Raw genomic sequence first — 21,934 nt, 5'->3', positions numbered from 1 at the left:
GGGGGTCGCTGGGTGCTGGGGGGGGGTCTGGCTGCTAGAGGGGGGGGGGCTGGGTGCTGGGGGGGCTGGGGGAGGGGGGGGTGTCAGTGTGCCAGAGAGGGGGTCAGTGGGGGGGGGTCAGCGTCGGGGTGTCAGTGGGGGGGATCGGGGGGGGCTTCAGCGGGGGGCCAGTGGGGGGGGATCGGGGGGGTTCAGAGAGGGTCAGCGGGGGGGGGCAGTGTGGGGGGGGTCAGTGGGGGAGGTCAGTGGGGGGGTGTCAGTGTGCCAGAGGGGGGGTCAGTGTTGGGGGGGGTCAGTGGGGGGGGTGTCAGTGGGGGGGGTGTCAGTGTGCCAGAGAGGGGGTCAGTGGGGGGGGTCAGCGTCGGGGTGTCAGTGGTGGTGTCAGTGGGGGGGATCGGGGGGGGGGTTCAGCGGGGGGTCAGTGGGGGGGTCAGAGGGGGGGGATCAGGGGGGGTTCAGAGAGGGGTCAGCGGGGGGGGTCAGTGGGGGGGGGTCAGTGGGGAGGTCAGTGGGGGGTGTCAGTGTGCCAGAGAGGGGGTCAGTGGGGGGGGGTCAGCGTCGGGGTGTCAGTGTGGTGTCAGTGGGGGGATCAGGGGGGTTCAGAGAGGGGTCAGTGTGGGGGGGGGGGTCAGTGGGGGAGGTCAGTGGGGGGGTGTCAGTGGGGGTGCCATGGGGAGGGTGTCATTGGGGGGTCAGTGGGGGTCAGTGGGGTGGTGTCGGTGGGGGGGGGTCAGAGGGGGGTGTCGGGGGGGGGAGGTCAGCGGGGGGGGGGGTGTCTCACCGAGGCAGTCGAGGCGCGCGGGGTGCAGGCGGTACCCGGGGTCGCAGGCGCAGGTGAAGCCGTCGCCCACCCGCACGCAGCGCCCGTTGCGGCACCCGCTCAGCACCCCGCACTCCGGCCCCCCTGGGGGGGGGGTGTGTGTGTCAGGGTTGGGGGGGGGGACACCCCCTCCCCCCCCCGTCACCCACACCCCCAGCGCCCTCCCCATCCTCACCCCTCCATCATCCCTCCCATCCCCCCCATCGTCCCCCGTCTCACCCCCCGTCGCCCCCCCCCAATCACTCCCCCATCACCCCCGTTGCCCCCCCCCCCGCCGCCTCCCCCTCGTCCCCTAGCCCCCCCCCCGTATCGCCCCACATCACCCCCCCCATCATCCCCCTCCAGCAGCCCCTCCCCACCCCCCCCCTTGACCCCCCTCCCCCCCCATCACCCCTCTATCCCCCATCACCCCCCGTCGCCCTCCGTCGTCCCCCCCATCGCCCCCCCACAACCCCCCCACTCCCCATTGCCCCCCCATAACCCCCATCACCCCTCCATCAGCCCCACATCCCCCCCTCCCATCACCCCCCCATCACCCCCATCATCACCCCCCCATCAGCCCCCCACAACACCCCCCAATCGCCCCCCCCATCGTCCCCCGTCGCCCCCAATCGCCCCCCCATCACCCTCCCACATTCCCCCCCCCCATCGTCCCCCATGAATCCGCTATTGCCCCCCCATCACTCCCCCACTGCCCCCCATCACCCCCCACCATCCCCCTCCCATTGGCCCCCGTGACCCCGCTATCGCCCCCCATTGCCCCCCCTCAATCGCTCCCCCTTCGCCCCCCCATCCCCCTCCCAACACCCCCCCCACAGCCCCACATCATCCCCCCATATCTTCCCCCCATCATTTCCTCATCACCCCCCCCATGACCCCCCCATTGCCCCCCCATCGCCCTTCATGAACCCGTTATTGCCCCCCCCCATCACCCCCCCCCATCACCCCCCCCTCACCTTCCTCCTCCTCCTCCTCTTCCTCTCCTCCTCCTCCTGGCCGTCCCCCCCGGTGCCGTGGGGCTGGTATGGCCAGGGGGGGCCGGGGGGGGGCTCATAACGGGGCCCCCGGGGCCGTGTGGGCGAAGGGGCGTCGGGGGTCCTCAAAATCCTCCCCCTCGTAGCCCACGGGGGGGGCGTAAAGGGGTCCCCCCCCCCGGGGGGGGCCGTATCCCCCGCCGCCGCCCCCCCCCCGAAGCCGTAGGGGTCGTAGTCGGAGCGCAGGCCCGGGGGGGGGCCCAAGGGGGGGCCCCCGAAAAAGCCGGGGCCGTAAGGGAGGCCGTAAGGGGGGGCGAAGTCGGGGGCGTATTCGTAGGCGGGGGGGGCGCGGGGGGGGCCATAGCTGGGGGGCGCAGCACGTTGCAGAGGAGCTCGAAGTCGTCTGGGGGGGGCGGGGAGAAGGATAAGGTGGGTTTTGGGGGGCCCCCCCCCATGTAACCTCGTGGGGGGGGGGATTCCCCATCATCTAGGGGCTGCAAGGGACACTCCACCCCCCACCAATGGATGGGGGGGCTACAAGCATCCCCCCCCCCAACTAGGGGGGGGCTGTGGGGTGCAAAGGGGTCCCTATAATTGGGGGGGGGGGCTATAATTGACCCCCCCCAATCTATGGGGGGGACCTATAAGCACCCCCCCCATAACTGGTGGGGGGCTGTGGGGGTGCAAAAGGGTCCCCATTATGGGGGGGGGGCTATAATGGACCCCCCCCAATCTATGGGGGGACCTATAAGCACCCCCCCATAACTGGTGGGGGGCTGTGGGGTGCAAAGGGTCCCTATAATGGGGGGGGGGGGGGGGCTACAAGGGGTCCCTTCGTAACTGGGGGGGGGGGCTTTAAAGAACCCCCCCATGTTTGGGGGTGCAAAGGCTCCCCTTTATGGGGGGGGTAAAAGGGACCCCCCCCCATATCTTGGGGGGGGCTTGCAGGGGGCCCCCCCACTGCTTGGGTTAAGTGGGGGTGCCCCATTGCCGGGGGGGGGGTCAGTGGTGTCCCCATGATGGGGGGGTGCAGGGGGTCCCCATATTCCTGGGGGAGGGGTCAGTGGGGTGAAGGGGGGTCCCTCCCATTATGGGGGGGGGGTCCCCACATTGCCGGGGGGGGGGTGTGTGTGTGTCATTGGGGGTGCCAACCCCAGGGCTGCCATGGGGGGTCCCTACAGGGTGGGGAGGGGGGGGTGGCAGCCCAGCACCCATTGGGGAGGGGGGGGTCCGGGAGCGGGGGGGGGGTTGGTGGTGCGGGGGGGGGGATGTGAGTGGGTCCCCCCACTTCTGGGGGGGGGGCGGGGGGTGTCGGGGTGGGGGGGGCCAGGGTGCCTGCCCCAGGGCTGCCATGGGGGGTCCCTGCAGGGTGGGGGTGGGGGGGGGGGTGTCAGCCCAGCACCCATTGGGGAGGGGGGTCCGGGGGGGGGGGGTTTTTGGGGTGCGGGGGGGGTTTGGGGTGCGGGGGGGGGTTAGAGGGTCCCCACATTGCTGGGGGGCCGGGGGGGGTGCCAATTTGGGGGGGGGGGGGGTTGGGTGCAGGGGTGCCTACCCCAGGGCTGCCATGGGGGTCCCTGCAGGGTGGGGAGGGGGGCGGCAGCCCAGCACCCATTGGGGAGGGGGGTCCGGGGGGGGGTTTTGGGGTGCAGGGGGGTTTTGGGGTGCGGGGGGGGGTTAGAGGGGCCCCACATTGCTGGGGGGCCGGGGGGGGTGCCAATTTGGGGGGGGCGGGTTGGGTGCAGGGTGCCTACCCCAGGGCTGCCATGGGGGTCCCTGCAGGGTGGGGAGGATGGGGGTGGCAGCCCAGCACCCATTGGGGAGGGGGGTCCGGGGGGGGGTTTTGGGGTGCGGGGGTGTTAGAGGGTCCCCACATTGCTGGGGGGGGTGGGGGGGTGCCAGTTAGGGGGGGGTGCAGGGTGCCTACCCCAGGGCTGCCATGGGGGGTCCCTGCAGGGTGGGGAGGGGGGGTGGCAGCCCGGCACCCATTGGGGAGGGGGGTCCGGGGGGGGGTTTTGGGGTGCGGGGGGGGTTAGAGGGTCCCCACATTGCTGGGGGGGGGCGGGGGGGGTGCCAGTGGGGGGGGGGGGGATGTGTGTGTGCAGGGTGCCTACCCCAGGGCTGCCATGGGGGTCCCTGCAGGGTGGGGAGGATGGGGGTGGCAGCCCGGCACCCATTGTGGGGGGGGTCGGGGGAGTCGGGGGGGGGGGTTAGGGTGCGGGGGGGGGGTCGGGGGGGGGGTTACCTGAGTGGCGGGCGGGGCAGAGGGCGCAGTCCATGCCCCAGGCCTGCCCGTAGAGGCAGCAGCACTCGGTGTAGGTGACCTGTCCCTGCAGCCGGGGTCTGCCGCACACCAGGTCTACCCCCACCTCCTGCCAGCACACCGCCTGCGCCGCCTCTGCCGGGGGGGGGCACCCTCAGGATTGGGGGGGTACACCCCACCCCCCACCCCCAACTCTATCCCCTCCCCCCCGGGGTGGGTGCGGGGACTCACCCAGGAGGGTGTCGTTGGCCACGCAGCGGCGCTGGGAGGCGTCCAGGACCAGCGGGGGGGGGCAGGAGCAATAGTAAGAGCCCACCGTGTTGACGCAGCGGCCCCCCAGGCAGGGCTCGGCCTCCGCCGCCCCGCACTCGTCGTTGTCTGCCGGGGGGGGGGGGGGGGGCAAGGTCACGAGGTCAAGGTCATGGGCGCGAAGGTGAGGGAGGGGGCAGGGGGAAATGCGCGGGGGGGGGGGAGGCGTCAAGGTCACACAGTCAATGGGGAAAAGTGGGGCAAGGTCAAAAGGGGTCAAGGTCAAGGGCACACACTCAATGGCAAAGGTCAAAGGGGGGCCAAGGTCACACAGTCAATAGGAAAAGGTGGGGCAAGGTCAAAAGGGGTCAAAGTCGAGGGCACACAGTCAATGGCAAAGGTGAAAAGGGGGTCAAGGTCACACAGTCAATGGGAAAGGTCAAAGGGGTCAAGGTCAAGGGCACACAGTCAATGGCAAAGGTCAAGGGGGTCAAGGTCACACAGTCAATAGGAAAAGGTGGGGCAAGGTCAAAAGGGGTCAAGGTCGAGGGCACACAGTCAATGGCAAAGGTCAAGGGGGTCAAGGTCACACAGTCAATGGGAAAAAGCGGGGCAAGGTCAAAAGTGGTCAAGGTCAAGGGCACGCAGTCGATGGCAAAGGTCAAAGGGGGTCAAGGTCACACAGTCAATAGGAAAAGGTGGGGCAAGGTCAAAAGGGGTCAAGGTCAAGGGCACATAGTCAATGGCAACGGTAAAAACGGGGGCCAAGGTCACGCAGTCGATGGCAAAGGTCAAAGGGGGTCAAGGTCAAAAGCACATAGTCAATGGCAAAGGTCAAAAGGGGGGGCCAAGGTCACACAGTCAATAGGAAAAGGTGGGGCAAGGTCAAAAGGGGTCAAGGTCGAGGGCACATAGTCAATGGCAAAGGTGAAAAGGGGGTCAAGGTCACGCAGTCAATGGGAAAGGTCAAAGGGGGTCAAGGTCAAGGTCACACAGTCAATGGCAAAGGCAGGGCGAGGTCAAAGGCGTTCAAAGTCAAGGTGGGGCAAAGGGGAGAGGGGGGAGGGAGGGGTCAGGGTGAAGCAGGGGGCAAGGTCAAGGTCACCCCTGTCAAGGTCATGGTCAAAAGGTCAAGAGGCTCAGGGTGCAACGGGGGCAGGGAGAGGGGTCAAGGTCAATGTCAAGGCAACAGGGTCAAGGGCAGGGGGAGGGAGGGGGCAGGGTGAAACGGGGCGAGGGGAGGGAGGGGTCAAGGTCAAGGTGGGGTCGGGGGAAGCAGGGTCACGGTGATGGCAGAGGTCAAGGTCAAGGCAGGGGTGAAGGGGAAGCAGGGGGTCAGGGAGCAGGCAGGGGGGGTCAGGGTGCAGGCAGGGGGTCGGGGCACGGGCAGGGTGCAGGCAGGGGCTCGGGGTGCAGGCAGGGTGCAGGCAGGGTGCAGGCAGGGGGTCAGGGTGCAGGCAGGGCGCAGGCAGGGCGCAGGCAGGGTGCAGGCAGGGTGTCGGGGCACAGGCAGGGCGCAGGCAGGGTGTAGGCAGGGCACAGGCAGGGGGGTCGGGGTGCAGGCAGGGTGCAGGCAGGGGGGGTCAGGGTGCAGGCAGGGCGCAGGCAGGGGGTCGGGGTGCAGGCAGGGTGCAGGCAGGGGGTGAGGGTGCAGGCAGGGGGGGCGGGGGCTCAGGCAGGGCGCAGGCAGGGGGGGTCAGGGTGCAGGCAGGGCGCAGGCAGGGGGTCGGGGTGCAGGCAGGGCGCAGGCAGGGCGCAGGCAGGACTCACCCACGCACTGCAGATGCTCCTGCTCGTAGTAGTAGCCGCTGGGGCAGTAGCAGCTGAAGCCGGGGGCGGCGTTGAGACAAACCCCCCCCCGGCAGAGCTGGGGGGCGAAGAGCCCGCACTCGTCCACGTCTGGGGACAGGGATTGAGGGGGGGGCGTCACTGGTGGTGGTGGTGGTGGGGGGACACCCGGGGTTTGGTTTTGGGGGGGGGGCACAGCGGGTGGCACTCACCTGCCGGGGTGCCCTGGGGACCGTCGGCCGCCCGGCCCGGCCCGTGGGGGCAGATGGCCAGGTGCTGGGCTGGGGGGGGGACGGGACACACGGAGGGGGGGGGACACACGGTGTGTGTGTGTGTGTGGGGGGGTCACCCCGACCTCTGCACCCCGAGACTCACCCTGCGGCCCCGCTACCCGACCCCCCCCCCCGCCCCCCGCCAACACTCCATTCCCTAACGCCCCAGTGCCTCCCTCCGGCACCCCAAGCCCTGCGCCCCCCCCAATCCCACCCCTGCCCCCCAACACCCGACCCTGCACCCCGATGTCTGCCCCTGCACCCCGACCCCGGCCCCTGCACCCCCAATCCCACCCCTGCACCCCAATGCCTCCCTGTGCACCCCAATCCTGCCCCTGCACCCCGGTACCTGCCCCTGCACCCCCCTCCCCAGCCCCTGCACCCCCAATCCCACCCCTGTACCCCAACACCCGACCCTGCACCCCAACCCCATCCCTTGCACCCCAATCCCAGCCCCTGCACCCCAGTACCTCACCCTGCACCCCGATATCTGCCCCTGCACCCCAATTCCTGCCCCTGCACCCCAAAACCTGCCCTGCACCCCAACGCCTCCCTCTGCACCCCCAATCCCACCCCTGCACCCCAAACCCAGCCCCTGCACCCCAGTACCTCACCCTGCACCCCGATATCTGCCCCTGCACCCCAACACCCGACCCTGCACCCCCTCCCAAGGCCCTGCACCCCAATCCCGCCCCTGCACCCCAGTTCCTGCCCCTGCACCCCAGTATCTCACCCCGCACCCCCTCCCCAGCCCCTGCACCCCCAATCCCACCCCTGTACCCCAACCCCTGCCCCTGCACCCCAATGACTCCCTGTGCCCCCCAATCCTGCCCTTGCACCCCAACCCCAGCCCCTGCATCCCAATCCCTGCCCCTGCACCCCAACACCCGACCCTGCACCCCAACCCCATCCCTTGCACCCCAATCCCAGCCCCTGCACCCCAGTACCTCACCCTGCACCCCGATATCTGCCCCTGCCCCCCAATTCCTGCCCCTGCACCCCAACACCTGACCCTACACCCCCTCCCAAGGCCCTGCACCCCAATCCCAGCCCCTGCACCCCAGTACCTCACCCTGCACCCCGATACCTGCCCCTGCACCCCCCTCCCCAGCCCCTGCACCCCATTTCCTGCCCCTGCACCCCAACACCTGCCCTGCACCCCAATCCCACCCCTGCACCCCCTCCCCAGCCCCTGCACCCCAGCACCTGCCCCTGCACCCCAATGCCTCCCTGTGCACCCCCAATCCCACCCCTGCACCCCCTCCCCAGCCCCTGCCCCCCAACCCCTGCCCTTACCCCCCCCTTGCCCCCCCCCCCCCCAAGCCAACCCCAGCGCACCCACGCCGAGTGCCGAACCCCCTCCCTCCCTCCCCTCCCCCCAAAAACCTGGGAGCTGCCCCCCCCCCCCCCAAAGTGGGGTTCGGGGGAGGGGTGGGGGGGTCCTACCAGTGCCGGGGGGCGGGCAGGGGGGCGCGGGGCACTGGGTGCCCCAGGCCCAGCCCAGGCTGCAGCAGCATTGCTGCTGGGTGACGTTGGGTGCCAGCACCCCGCAAGCTTTGGTGAAGCAGGAGGCGGCGGCGGCGGCGGCGGCGGCGGCGCCGTGGGGCTGGAGGGGGTTTTGGGGGGCCGGGGGGGGAGGCCCACAGCGCCCCGTCACGGGGTCGAACTCCTGCCGGCTGTCGGGGCAGAGGCAGAGGAAGGAGCCTTCGACGTTCTCGCAGCGTTCGGCCCCACACACCCCACGGAGGGTCTCGCATTCGTCCACATCTACAGGACGCAAGAGGGTTTTTTGGGGTTTTTTTTTTTTTTTGGGGGGGGGGGGGGGGGAGGTGGGTGGGGTGTTGTGGTGTCCAGTCCCCCCCCCCCCAACTTTTCCCCAACAAGTCCCAGCCGTACCCACGCAGTGGTGGCCACGGCGGGCGGTTTCGTAGCCCGGGTCGCAGGCGCACTGGAAGGAGCCGGGGAGGTTGTGGCAGGTGGCGTGAGCCCCACACAAGGTCTTGTTGGCGCATTCGTCCACGTCTGAAAAACAGGGGGCGGAAAGAAGGGGGGGGGGGGTTTTAGGGGGTGGGGGTGGGGTGGCCATAGGGGGCCATAGGGTGGGTGGCCACCACCCACCCCCAGCGTGGTGATGGGAACGCCCCGGTGGGGGGGTTCCCCCGCTCTGCACCAGGGGGCGGGCCCTTGGCGTCGCCGTGCCCCACGGAATGGCCCTTGATGTGCCCCACGGAATGGCCCTTGGTGTGCCCCATGGAATAGTCCTTGATGTGCCCCACGGAATGGTCCCTCTGCACCCCATGGAATGGCCCTTGACGTGCCCCATGGCATGGTCCTTGATGTGCCCCATGGCATGTTCCCTCTGCACCCCATGGAATGGCCCTTGATAGACCCCATGGAATGGCCCTTGATGTGCCCCATGGAACGGTCCCTCTGCACCCCATGGAATGCTCCTTGATGCGCCCCATGGAATGGCCCTTGATGTGCCCCATGGAACGGTCCCTCTGCACCCCATGGAATGCTCCTTGATGTGCCCCATGGAACAGTCCTTGATGGGCCCCATGGAATGGCCCTTGATGCGCCCCATGGAATAGTCCTTGATGCGCCCCATGGAATGGTCCCTCTGCACCCCATGGAATGGCCCTTGATGGGCCCCATGGAACAGTCCCTGATGTGCCCCATGGCATGTTCCCTCTGCACCCCATGGAATGTCCCTTGATAGACCCCATGGAATGGCCCTTGATGTGCCCCATGGAACGGTCCCTCTGCACCCCAGGGAATGCTCCTTGATGTGCCCCATGGAACAGTCCTTGATGGGCCCCATGGAATGGCCCTTGATGGGCCCCATGGAATAGTCCTTGATGCGCCCCATGGAATGGCCCTTGATGGGCCCCATGGAACAGTCCCTGATGTGCCCCATGGAATGGTCCCTCTGCACCCCATGGAATGGCCCTTGATGGGCCCCATGGCATGGTCGCTCTGGTCTTCTCCACCCCATGGCACAGTCTTGGCTGTCCCCCGTGGTGGCTCTGCTCCCCTGTGCCCCACGGCACGGTCCCTGCTGCCCTCCTGCGCCCCAATGGCATGGTGCCCCCAGCCCCCATGGCACGGCCCCTGTCCTGTCCCCCCCCCGGCGCCGCTGTCCCCACACCGGCACCCACCGACGCAGTCCCCGCCGTCCCCGGCCCGGTAGCCGGGCTGGCAGTCGGTGACGCAACGGTAGGAGCCGGGGACGTTGTCACAGCGCTGGGCACCGCAGAGGCTGGCGCCGTACTCCTGGCACTCGTCCACGTCTGCGGGGACAAGGTGGTGGTGGTGGGGGGGACACACACGCCCCCAGGGCCAGCCGGGGGACACGGCAGGTTGGGGACACTGGGGACCTCCCAGCCCCATGCCCACGCTGGTCCCCATGGCCATCCCGTGCCTGTCCCGCGTCCATCCCAGTTGCTCTGTCCATCCCAGTCGCCAAGACCATCCCAGTCCACATCCCCATCCTGGTCACCGTGCCCATCCTGGTGCCCACGCCCATCCCAGTCCCCACGTCAATCCCAGTCCCTGTGCCCATCCCAGTCCCCATCCAGGTCCCCAGGACCATCCCAGTCCCCTTGACCACCCCAAGTCCCCACGGCCATCCCAGTCCCCGTGCCTGTCCCACGTCCATCCCAGTTCCTCTGGCCATCCTGGTCCCCATGCCCATCCTGGTGCCCATGACCATCCCAGTGATCCCAGTTCCTCTGTGCTCATCCCAGTCCCCGCGTCCATCCCAGTCCCCGTGTCAATCCCGTTCCCCACCCCAAGACCATCCCAGTCCCCGTGACAATCCTGCTGTCCATGGCCATCCCAGTTCCCTTGACCACCCCAATCCCTGCGCCCATCCTGGTCCCCACGCCAGTCCTGGTCCCCAAGACCATCCCAGTCCTTGTGCCCATCCCAGTCCCAACGACCATTCCAGTCCCTGTGCCCATCCCAGTCCCCGTGTCCCCGTGCCCATTCCGTTCCTCACGTCCCCATGCTCGTCCCAGTCTCTGTGCCCATCCCAGTCCCTGTGTCCCCACATCCATCCCAGTCCCTGTGCCCATCCCAGTCCCCGTGTCCCCACGTCCATCCCAGTCCCTGTGCCCATCCCAGTCCCCGTGTCCCCACGTCCATCCCAGTCCCCGTGCCCATCTCCGTCCCCGTGTCCCCACGTCCATCCCAGTCCCTGTGCCCATCCCAGTCCCCATCCAGGTCCCCAGGACCATCCCAGTCCCCTTGACCACCCCAAGTCCCCACGGCCATCCCAGTCCCCGTGCCTGTCCCACGTCCATCCCAGTTCCTCTGGCCATCCTGGTCCCCATGCCCATCCTGGTGCCCATGACCATCCCAGTGATCCCAGTTCCTCTGTGCTCATCCCAGTCCCCGCATCCATCCCAGTCCCCGTGTCAATCCCGTTCCCCACCCCAAGACCATCCCAGTCCCCGTGACAATCCTGGTGTCCATGGCCATCCCAGTTCCCTTGACCACCCCAATCCCTGCGCCCATCCCGGTCCCCACGCCAGTCCTGGTCCCCAAGACCATCCCAGTCCTTGTGCCCATCCCAGTCCCAACGACCATTCCAGTCCCTCTGCCCATCCCAGTCCCCGTGCCCATCCCAGTCCCCATGTCCCCGTGCCCATTCCGTTCCTCATGTCCCCATGCTCGTCCCAGTCTCTGTGCCCATCCTGGTCCCCGTGTCCCCACGTCCATCCCAGTCCCTGTGCTCATCCCAGTCCCCGTGTCCCCACGTCCATCCCAGTCTCTGTGCCCATCCTGGTCCCCGTGTCCCCACGTCCATCCCAGTCCCCGTGCCCATCCCCATCCCCGTGTCCCCACGTCCATCCCAGTCCCCGTGCCCATCCCAGTCCCCGTGTTCCCATGTCCATCCCAGTCCCCCTGCCCATCCCCGTCCCCATGTCCCCACGTCCATCCCAGTCCCTGTGCCCATCCCAGTCCCCGTGTCCCCATGTCCGTCCCAGTCCCCACGTCCATCCCAGTCCCTGTGCCCATCCCAGTCCCCGTGTCCCCATGTCCATCCCAGTCCCCACGTCCATCCCAGTCCCCACGTCCATCCCAGTCCCTGTGCCCATCCCAGTCCCCGTGTCCCCACGTCCATCCCAGTCCCCACGTCCATCCCAGTCCCTGTGCCCATCCCGGTCCCTTTGCTCATCCCAGTCCCCGTGCCAATCCCGGTCCCCAAGAGCATCCCAGTCCCCGAGACCATGCCAGTCCCAACGCCCACCTCGGTGTCCGCGCCCATCCCAGTCCCCGCGCCCATCCCAGCACCACCCAGCACCCACCGACGCAGTCCCCGCCGTCCCCGGCCCGGTAGCCGGGCTGGCAGTCGGTGACGCAACGGTAGGAGCCGGGGATGTTTTCGCAGCGTTGGGCGCCGCAGAGGCTGGCGCCGTACTCCTGGCACTCGTCCACGTCTGCGGGGACAGGTCACCCTCGGTGCCAGCCCGGCGGGTCCCCCCGGCCGGGGCCCGTCCCCTCCCCAGGGCGGGCGCGAGCCCCTCACCCTGGCACAGGGCCTTGTCGGCGTCGGTGCGGAAACCCGCCGGGCACTGGCACTCGAAGGAGCCGTCGGTGTTGGTGCAGCGGCCGCCCTCGCAGACCCCCCCGCGCTGGCACTCGTCCACGTCTGCCAGGGGACACGGGGTGAAGGGGGGCAGAAGTGGGGCAGGGAGGGGTACGGGGACCGAGAGGGGCACAGGGACTGGGATGGATGTGGGGACACGGGGACTGGGATGGGCACAGGGACTGGGATGGACGTGGGGACACAGGGACTGGGACGGGCACAGGGATTGGGATGGACGTGGGGACACAGGGACTGGGATGGACATGGGGACTGGGATGGACGTGGGGACATGGGGACTGGGATGGGCACGGGGACTGGGATGGGCACAGGGACTGGGATGGACTTGGGGACACGGGGACTGGGATGGGCACAGGGACTGGGATGGACACGGGGACTGGGATGGACGTGGGGACACGGGGACTGGGATGGGCACGGGGACTGGGATGGACACAGGGACTGGGATGGGCACGGGGACACGGGGACTGGGATGGGCACAGGGACTGGGATGGATGTGGGGACACGGGGACTGGGATGGGCATGGAGATCTCATGATGGGCACGGGGACCACGATGGGCACAGGGGACTGGGATGGGCACAGGGACCATGATGGGCACGGGGACCAGGATGGACATGGGGACCATGACGGGCATGGGGACTAGGATGGACACAGGGGTCATGGCGGGTATGGGGACCATGATGGCCACGGGGACCATGACGGCCATGGGGACCAGGATGGACACGGGGACCGGGATGGACACGGGGACCATGATGGACACGGGGGTCATGACGGGCATGGGGATCAGGATGGACATGGGGACCATGACGGGCATGGGGACCGTGATGGGTGGGGGGCGGGGTGTCGCCCACCGGCGCAGGCGGTGCCCTGGGGGGTGCTGGCGTAGCCCTGGGCGCAGAGGCAGGTGTAGGAACCCTCGGTGTTGAGGCACTCGCCGTGGGGGAAGCAGAAGTCGCCCTCCAGGCACTCGTTGACGTCTGCGGGCGCGCGTCATGCCGTCAGGGCGGGCGTGGGAACCACGGTGCCACCCCCAGGGTCGTCCCCACTCACCGGCGCACGGCGCGCCGCCGGCGCCCGCCCGGTAACCGTGCTGGCACTCGCAACGGAAGGAGCCCTCGGTGTTGACGCAACGGCCTTGGGGGCCGCAGGGGGAGCCCACCGCGCACTCGTCCACGTCTGGGGGACAGGAGGGTTTAACGGGGGGGCGGGAGGTCCCCGTGGGGAGTTCGGGGGGGCCCCCTGGGGGAGGAGGAGCCGGTGGGGGGGTACCTGCGCAGCGGCCGCGGTGCAGCTGGAAGCCCTCGCGGCAGGGTTGGCACTGGAAGGAGCCCGGGGTGTTGACGCACTCTTGGCCGGGACAAGCCAAGTGGTTCTCACACTCGTCGATGTCTGCGGGGGACGGAAAGGTCGGGTGCCGGCACGATCAGCCCATGGCGCGGTGACCCCATGGCACCGCGAGCCCATGGCACGTTGACTTCGTGGCATGGGGACACCATGGCATGGAGAGCCCATGGGACGGTGAGCTCATGGCACGGGGAGACCATGGCGTGCTGACCCAACAACATGGGGAGATCATGGCACATTGACCTCGTGTCATGAGGAGACCAGGGCATGGTGATCCCATGGGATGGGGAGCTCATGGCATGGGGAGATCATGGTGTGGTGACCCAATGACATGGTGATCCCATGGGATGGTGAGCTCATGGCATGGTGGCCCAATGGCACAGGGAGATCATGGCATGGGGACCCTCATGGCATGGTGATCCCATGGGATGATGAGCTCATGGCACGGGGAGATCACGGCATGGTGACCCAATGGCACGGGGAGATCATGGCACGTTGACCTCATATCATGAGAAGACCATGGCATGGTGACCCCATGGGACAGTGAGCTCATGGCATGGGGAGATCATGGCATGGGGGGATCATGGTGTGGTGACCCAATGACATGGTGATCCCATGGGATGGTGAGCTCATGGCATGGGGAGACCATGGGATAGTGACCCCATGGGATGGGGAGATCATGGCATGGGGAGATTGTGGCATGGGGAGATCATGGTGCGGTGACCCAATGACATGGGGAGATCATGGCATGTTGACCTCATATCATGAGAAGACCATGGCATGGTGACCCCATGGGATGATGATCCCATGGCATGGGGAGACCATGGCACGTTGACCCCATGGCATGGGGAGACCATGACATGGTGACCTCATGGCATGGGAAAATCATGGTGTGGTGTCCCCAAGGAATGGTGACCCCGTGGCATGGTGACCCCATGGGACAGTGAGCTCATGGCATGGTGTCCCCAAGGAATGGTGACCTCAAGGAATGGTGACCTCATGGCACGATGACCCCATGGCACGATGATGACCCCAGGCATGGAGACGCCATGACACGGTGACCTCATGGCATGGGGAGACCACGGCACAGTGACCCCATGGGCAAGGTGACCTCATGGCACCATGACCCTGTGCTACGGTGACCCCACGGAACGTTGACCCCAAGAAGAGCGACCCCATGGCATGGTGACCCCACGGCATGGTGACCCCCCACCATGATGACCCCCATGGTGGCACGGCCTCCCCCCCGTCCCCCCACTCACCCTCACAGGGTTCCTCCGGCGCCATCCCCCGGTAGCCAGCGGGGCAGGCGCAGCGGTAGCCACCTGGCAAGTTCTCGCAACGCCCATGGGCGCAGGGCGGGGGGCTCTGGGCGCACTCGTCCACATCTGCGGGGACGCGGGGAGGGCTCAGGTCAGCCGAGGACCCAGACGCCCGGAGGGTGGGGGTCGGGGTGGGGGTGGGGGGTGACACCCACGTCCCCGCTGACCTTGGCAGTCGGTGCCGGCGGCGCCGGGGCGGTAGCCGGGGGAGCAGAGGCAGCGGTAGCTCCCCACCGAGTTCTCGCAGCGCCCGTTGGGGCAGGGCCGGGGGCTGCGCCGACACTCGTCCACGTCTGGAGAGAGCATGGGGTCGGGGGGGTGAGGGGGGGGGTTGGGTGGGTGGGGGTGGGTGCCCGGAGTTGGGGGGGTGGGGGTGTCCGGAGGGGTGGGTGCATGGAGAGATGGATGTCCAAAGGGATGGGTGGGGTCGCGGAGAGATGGGTGCAAGGAGAGATGGGTGGGTGCATGGAGAGCTCAATGGGTGCCCGGAGGGATGGGTGGGGTCATGGAGAGATGGGTGCATGGAAAGATGGTTGGGTGCATGGAGAGATGGGTGCATGGAGAGCTCAATGGGTGTCCAGAAGCATGGGTGGGTGCAAGGAGAGATGGGTGCATGGAAAGACGGTTGGGTGCAAGGAGAGATGGGTGCATGGAGAGATGGGTGGGTGCATGGAGAGCTCAATGGGTGTCCAGAGGGATGGGTGGGTGCAAGGAGAGATGGGTGCATGGAGAGCTTAGTGGGTGTATGGAGAGATGGTTGGGTGCAAAGAGAGCTCAATGGGTGCCCAGAGGGATGGTTGGGTGCATGGAGAGGTGGGTGCATGGGAAGATGGTTGGGTACAAGGAGAGATGGGTGCGTGGAGAGCTCAATGGGTGTCCAGAGGGATGGGTGGGTGCAAGGAGAGATGGGTGCAAGGAGAGATGAGTACTTGGAGAGCTCAATGGGTGTCCAGAAGGATGGGCGGGTGCATGGAGAGATGGGTGGGTGCATGGAGAGGTGGGTGCATGGAAAGATGGTTGGGTGCAAGGAGAGGTGGGTGCATGGAAAGATGGTTGGGTGCATGGAGAGCTCAATGGGTGTCCAGAGGGATGCGTGGGTGCAAGGAGAGATGGGTGCCTGGAGAGCTCAGTGGGTGTCCAGAAGGATGGGTGGGTGCAAGGAGAGATGGGTGCATGGAGAGATGGGTGGGTGCAAGGAGAGATGGGTGGGTGCATGGAGAGCTCAATGGGTGCCCAGAGGGATGGGTGGGGTCATGGAGAGGTGGGTGCATGGAAAGATGGTTGGGTGCAAGGAGAGATGGGTGCCTGGAGGCGTGGAGAGCTCAATGGGTGTCCAGAGGGATGGGTGGGTGCATGGAGAGGTGGGTGCATGGAGAGCTCAATGGGTGCATGGAGAGATGGGTGCATGGAGAGATGGTTGGGTGCAAGGAGAGATGGGTGGGTGCGTGGAGAGCTCAACGGGTGTCCAGAAGGACGGGTGGGTGCATGGAGAGGTGGCTGCATGGAGAGCTCAATGGGTGCCCAGAGGGATGGGTGGGGTCATGGAGAGGTGGGTGCATGGGAAGATGGTTGGGTGCAAGGAGAGATGGGTGCCTGGAGAGCTCAATGGGTGCATGGAGAGCTCAATGGGTGTCCAGAGGGATGGTTGGGTGCATGGAGAGGTGGGTGCATGGAGAGATGGGTGGGTGCGTGGAGAGATGGGTGCCTGGAGAGCTCAATGGGTGTCCAGAGGGATGGGTGGGGTCATGGAGAGATGGGTGCATGGAAAGATGGTTGGGTGCAAGGAGAGATGGGTGCCTGGAGACCTCAATGGGTGCATGGAGAGCTCAATGGGTGTCCAGAGGGATGGTTGGGAGCATGGAGAGGTGGGTGCATGGAGAGATGGGTGGGTGCGTGGAGAGATGGGTGCCTGGAGAGCTCAGTGGGTGTCCAGAAGCATGGGTGGGTGCAAGGAGAGATGGGTGCAAGGAGAGATGAGTGCTTGGAGAGCTCAATGGGTGTCCACAAGGATGGGTGGGTGCATGGAGAGATGGGTGGGTGCATGGAGAGCTCAATGGGTGTCCAGAAGGATGGGTGGGTGCAAGGAGAGATGGGTGCATGGAGAGCTCAGTGGGTGCATGGAGAGATGGTTTGGTGCAAGGAGAGATGGGTGGGTGCATGGAGAGCTCAATGGGTGTCCAGAGGGATGTGTGGGTGCAAGGAGAGATGGGTGCATGGAGAGATGATTGGGTGCAACGAGAGATGGGTGGGTGCAAGGAGAGCTCAACGGGTGCCCAGAGGGATGGGTGGGGTCATGGAGAGGTGGGTGCATGCAGAGATGGTTGGGTGCAAGGAGAGATGGGTGCATGGAGAGCTCAATGGGTGCCTGGAGAGCTCAAGGGGTGTCCAGAGGGATGGGTGGGTGCATGGAGGGATGGGTGTCCGTAGGAACGGGTGGGGGTCGTGGAGAGATGGGTGCCCGGAGTGACGAGGCGCATGGTGAGGTGGGTGGGCGCGCGGAGACCCGCGTGGGTGCCCAGAAGGGCGGGTGGGTGGGTGGGTGGGGGACACCCCCCTCCCCCCCCCCCCCGCCATCGCTCACCGATGCAGTGGGTGCCCTGGGTGCTGAGCCAGAAGCCGGGGTGGCAGAGGCAGGTGTAGCCGCCCTGGCGGGGCACGCAGCGCCCGGGGCCGCACACCTGCGGGTTCCGCTCGCACACGCCTCCGCCGGGCCCTGCGGCGGGAACGCGCACACGCCTCAGCAGCCGCCGGCGCCTCAGCGGCACCGGCCGGCGGGGACACGCGTCGCCCCCCCAGGCGGCAAACCTCACGCGCCCGCACACGTTTAACGTGGCACGTGACGCGCGCGACCCCGCGTGCGTGCACACGGAGACGCGTGTGACATGCGCAACCCCGCGTGCAGGCACATGGACACGTGTCTGACACGCGCAACCCCGCGTGCCTGCACACGGACACGCGTGTGACATGCGCGACCCCGTGTGTGCACGTGGAGACGCGTGTGACATGCGAAACCCCGTGTGCATGCACATCGACAGGCGTGTAACATGCGCGACCCGGGTGGGCGTGCGCACAGGACATGCGTGTGACATGCGCGACCCCGCGTGCAGGCACATGGACACGTGTCTGACATGCGCAACCCCATGTGCTTGCACAAGGACACGCGTGTGACATACATGACCCCGTGTGCGTGCACATGGAGACGCGTGTGACATGCGAAACCCCGTGTGCGTGCACATGGGCACATGTGGGACATGCAAAGCCCCGCGTGCAGGCACACGGACACGCGTGTGACATGCATGACCCCACGTGCATGCACATGGACACGCGTGTGACACGCGCAATCCCGCGTTCAGGCGCATGGACACGCGTGGGACATGCACAAGCCCCGTGTATATGCATGCAGACACGCGTGTGGCATGCGCCACCCCGTGCGCGTGCACACGGACAGGCACGTGACGTGCGCGACCCCATGTGCGCGCACACGGATGTGTGTGACGTGCGCGACCCCAGGCGCGCGTACAAGGACACGCCGTGCGACATGCGCGACCCCACGTGTGTGCCCACGGACAGGCGCGTGACGTGCGCGACCCCGTGGGACGGCGTCGCCACCCGCGTGTGCAACCGCGCACACGCGTGTCCATCGCGCACACGCGTGTCAACCGCCCACCTGTCCCCATTGGGACCCCCCCCCCCCAACACACGCTTCCCCCCCCCCCCGCCCCCCGCCAACCCCCTACCTGTCCCCGGCCCTTGGCGTGTGGGGAGGGGTCCCAGCAGCCCCACGGTGGGTCGCGGCACCACGATGACCTCGGGGGCCGGGGGGGGCCTCTGGGGGGCCAGTGGGGGGGGCCTCTGGGGGGCCAGCGGTGGCCTGGTGGGGACGGGTGGCAGCCGGGTGCTGGGGGGGGGGCCTGGCCGCCGTTCCTCCTGCCAGCGGGCTGCGGGGGGTTGGGGGGGGTGTGTGTGTGTGAGGGACCCCAGCAGGGTGCTGGGGGGGGGGGTGGGTGTTGAGGGGGGGGGGGACACACACAGAGAGGTGGGTGCTCACGGGTGGCCGAGGGGGGGGCGGCGGTGGCGGCGCGGGGGGCGGCCCCAGGGGGACGCGGGCCAGATCCTGCCCCAGGTACCGGGTGTCGTAGCGGAGGTCGGAGGCGGAATAATGGTAACCGGGGCCGGCCGGGCAGATCTCCTTGAACCCCTCTGCAATGGGGGGGGGTGTAAAATTATGGGGGGGGGGAAGGTGACCCCCAAATCCGCACCCCAACCCCCCACCCCCCCCCAGGGAGCACCCGAGGGACGCAGGGTGCTGGGAGGGCACCCATGGGCCTGGGGAGGGGACCCTAAGTGGAGGGGGGGTGGAAATCTGAGGTGGGGGGGGGTGTAAATTTGGGGGGGGGGATTCAAGGAGGGGGGGGGCGACCCCTAAATCTGCACCCCAAACCCCCCCCCCCCCCCCCAGGGAGCACCCGAGGGATGCAGGGTGCTGGGAGGGCACCCATGTGCCTGGGGAGGGGACACTAAGTGGAGGGGGGGTGGAAATCTGAGGTCGTGGGGGGGGTAAATTTGGGGGGGGGGGGGACTCAAGGAGGGGGGGTGACCCCTAAATCCGCACCCCAACCCCCCACCCCCCCCCCCAAGGGAGCACCCGAGGGATGCAGGGTGCTGGGAGGGCACCCATGGGCCTGGGGAGGGGACCCAAAGTGGAGGGGGGGGTGGAAATCTGAGGTGGGGGGGGGGTAAATTTGGGGGGGGGGGATTCAAGGAGGGGGGGCGGCCCCTAAATCCGCACCCCAACCCCCCCCCCCCCCCCCCCCCAAGGGAGCACCCGAGGGACGCAGGGTGCTGGGAGGGCACCCATGGGCCTGGGGAGGGGACACTAAGTGGAGGGGGGGGTGGAAATCTGAGGTGGGGGGGGGTAAATTTGGGGGGGGGGATTCAAGGAGGGGGGGGGCGACCCCTAAATCCGCACCCCAACCCCCCACCCCCCCCCCCAAGGGAGCACCCAAGGGATGCAGGGTGCTGGGAGGGCACCCAGGTGTCCCGGGGAGGGGGGGCGGGGGGGGTGGAAGCACCCAGGCACTGGGGGGAAGGGGTTCCCAAGGGTGGGGGGGGGGCATCTGAGACAAGGCCGGGGGGGGGGGGGAGGGGTGTCACCCCCAATGTGCCCCCCCCCCCCTCCTTTTTGCTCCCCTCGGAGCCTCCCCATGGACGTGGGGCGGTGGGAGAGCACCCAGGCGTCCGGGTGGGGGGCACCCACGTGTCTGGATTGGGAGGGGGGGTCGGGAGGGGGGGTCTGACCGGAGCCAAAGGGGGGGCAGCGGAGACAGGCCCCCCCCCCAGGCCTTGCCGACGCGGCTGCAGCAGCAGATCTGGCGGGTGATGTTGCGCAGGGTGGGGAGGGCGCAGCGTCCCTCCCGCAGCACCCGGTAGCAGGGACCCCGCGCCTCCGAGATCACCTGGTGGGCTGGGGGGGGGATGGGGGGGCACAGGGAGGGGGGGGGAAGGGGAGGGGGGTGAGGGCTGGGGGGCGCTGGACACCCCCGTCCCATCCCAGTCCGTCCCATCCCATCCCAGTCCTTCCCATCCCATCCCAGTCCATCCCCATCCATCCCCATCCTATCCCCATCTCATCCCATCCCATCCCAGTCCATCCCCATCCCAGTCCATCCCATTCCATCCCATCCCATAACATCCCATCCATCCTGTCCTAGTCCATCCCCATCCCAGTCCATCCCATTCTATCCCATCCCATCCCCATAACATCCCATCCCATCCTATCCTAGTCCCATCCCATCCCATCCCCTGTCCCCATCCCAGTCCATCCCGTCCCATCCCATCCCAGTCCCTCACAGTCCCTCCCATCCCATCCCAGTCCATCCCATCCCCATCCCATCCCATCCCCATCCCCATCCCATCCCATCTCCATCCATCCCATCCCATCCCAGTCCCTCCCATCCCATCCCAGTTCATCCATCCCCATCCCATCCCCATCCCCATCCCATCCCATCTCCATCCATCCCATCCCATCCCAGTCCCTCCCATCCCATCCCAGTTCATCCCATCCCATCCCATCCCAGTCCATCCCACCCATCCCATCCCAGTCCATCCCCGTCCCCATCCCAGTCCATCCCACCCCATCCCACCCCAGTCCATCTCCATCCTATCAAAGTCCATCCCCTTCCCCATCCCAGTCCATCTCCATCCCATCCATCCCCATCCAACCCATCCCTGTCCATCCCCATCCATCCCACCCCATCCCAGCCCAGTTCATCCCACCCTGGTTCATCCATCCCTGTCCCCATCCATCTCCATCCCATCCCATCCCACCCCATCCCATCCCAGTCCATCCCATCCCCATCCATCTCCATCCCATCCCAGTCCATCCCATCCCCATCCATCTCCATCCCATCCCAGTTCATCCCATTCCGATCCATCCCATCCCATCCTCGTCCATCCCATCCCATCCCATCCCATCCCATCCCATCCCATCCCATCCCATCCCCATCCATCCCATCCCATCTCACCCCACCCCCATCCCATCCCATCCCAGTCCCTCCCATCCCAGTCCATCCCATCCCCATCCATCTCCATCCCATCCCAGTCCATCCCATCCCCATCCATCTCCATCCCATCCCAGTTCATCCCATTCCCATCCATCCCATCCCATCCCACCCCACCCCATCCCATCCCAGTCCATCCCATCCCCATCCATCTCCATCCCATCCCAGTTCATCCCATCCCCATCCATCTCCATCCCATCCCATCCCAGTCCTTCCATCCCATCCCAGTTCATCCCATCCCATCCCATCCCCGTCCATCCCATCCCATCCCACCCATCCCCGTCCATCCCATCCCATCCCATCCCAGTTCATCCCATCCCATCCCCATCCATCCCATCCCATTCCCATCCCATCCCACCCCATCCCATCCCAGTCCCTCCCATCCCATCCCAGTTCATCCCATCCCATCCCATCCCAGTTCATCCCATTCCCATCCCATACCATCCCACCCCATCCCATCCCATCCCATCCCATCCCACCCCATCCCATCCCATCCCAGTTCATCCCATTCCCATCCATCCCATCCCATCCCACCCCATCCCATCCCATCCCATCCCAGTCCCTCCCATCCCATCCCAGTTCATCCCGTCCCATCCCATCCCATTCCCATCCCATCCCATTCCCATCCATCCCATCCCATCCCACCCCATCCCACCCCATCCCACCCCATCCCATCCCAGTCCCTCCCATCCCATCCCATCCCCATCCATCCCATCCCATCCCACCCCACCCCATC

The 21,934-nt window shown here is 67.4% G+C and overlaps 1 protein-coding gene across 1 annotated transcript; it reads right to left on the bottom strand.

The window, feature by feature from the left end:
* Nucleotides 1-1,791: 1,791 nt before the first annotated feature.
* LOC134509412 (latent-transforming growth factor beta-binding protein 4-like) lies at nt 1,792-20,102 on the bottom strand (the record flags this gene model as incomplete). The annotated part of the gene is given in 22 exon segments (XM_063321930.1): nt 1,792-2,135; nt 2,138-2,197; nt 4,037-4,189; nt 4,286-4,432; nt 6,074-6,202; nt 6,304-6,372; nt 7,810-7,920; nt 7,923-7,996; nt 7,998-8,130; nt 8,260-8,385; nt 9,522-9,653; nt 11,676-11,807; nt 11,897-12,019; nt 12,824-12,949; nt 13,023-13,148; nt 13,242-13,361; nt 14,579-14,704; nt 14,806-14,931; nt 17,220-17,351; nt 18,376-18,576; nt 18,669-18,838; nt 19,937-20,102. Coding segments are annotated over 22 exon segments (3,026 nt in total), but the record flags the coding sequence as incomplete, so codon positions are not given.
* Nucleotides 20,103-21,934: the final 1,832 nt, after the last annotated feature.

The sequence above is a fragment of the Chroicocephalus ridibundus genome, unplaced genomic scaffold (genome assembly GCF_963924245.1).
Source record: "Chroicocephalus ridibundus unplaced genomic scaffold, bChrRid1.1 SCAFFOLD_717, whole genome shotgun sequence".
NCBI lineage: Eukaryota > Metazoa > Chordata > Aves > Charadriiformes > Laridae > Chroicocephalus > Chroicocephalus ridibundus.
Note: the sequence above shows the minus strand (reverse complement) of the source record. Positions and strands in the feature narration are given on the sequence as shown.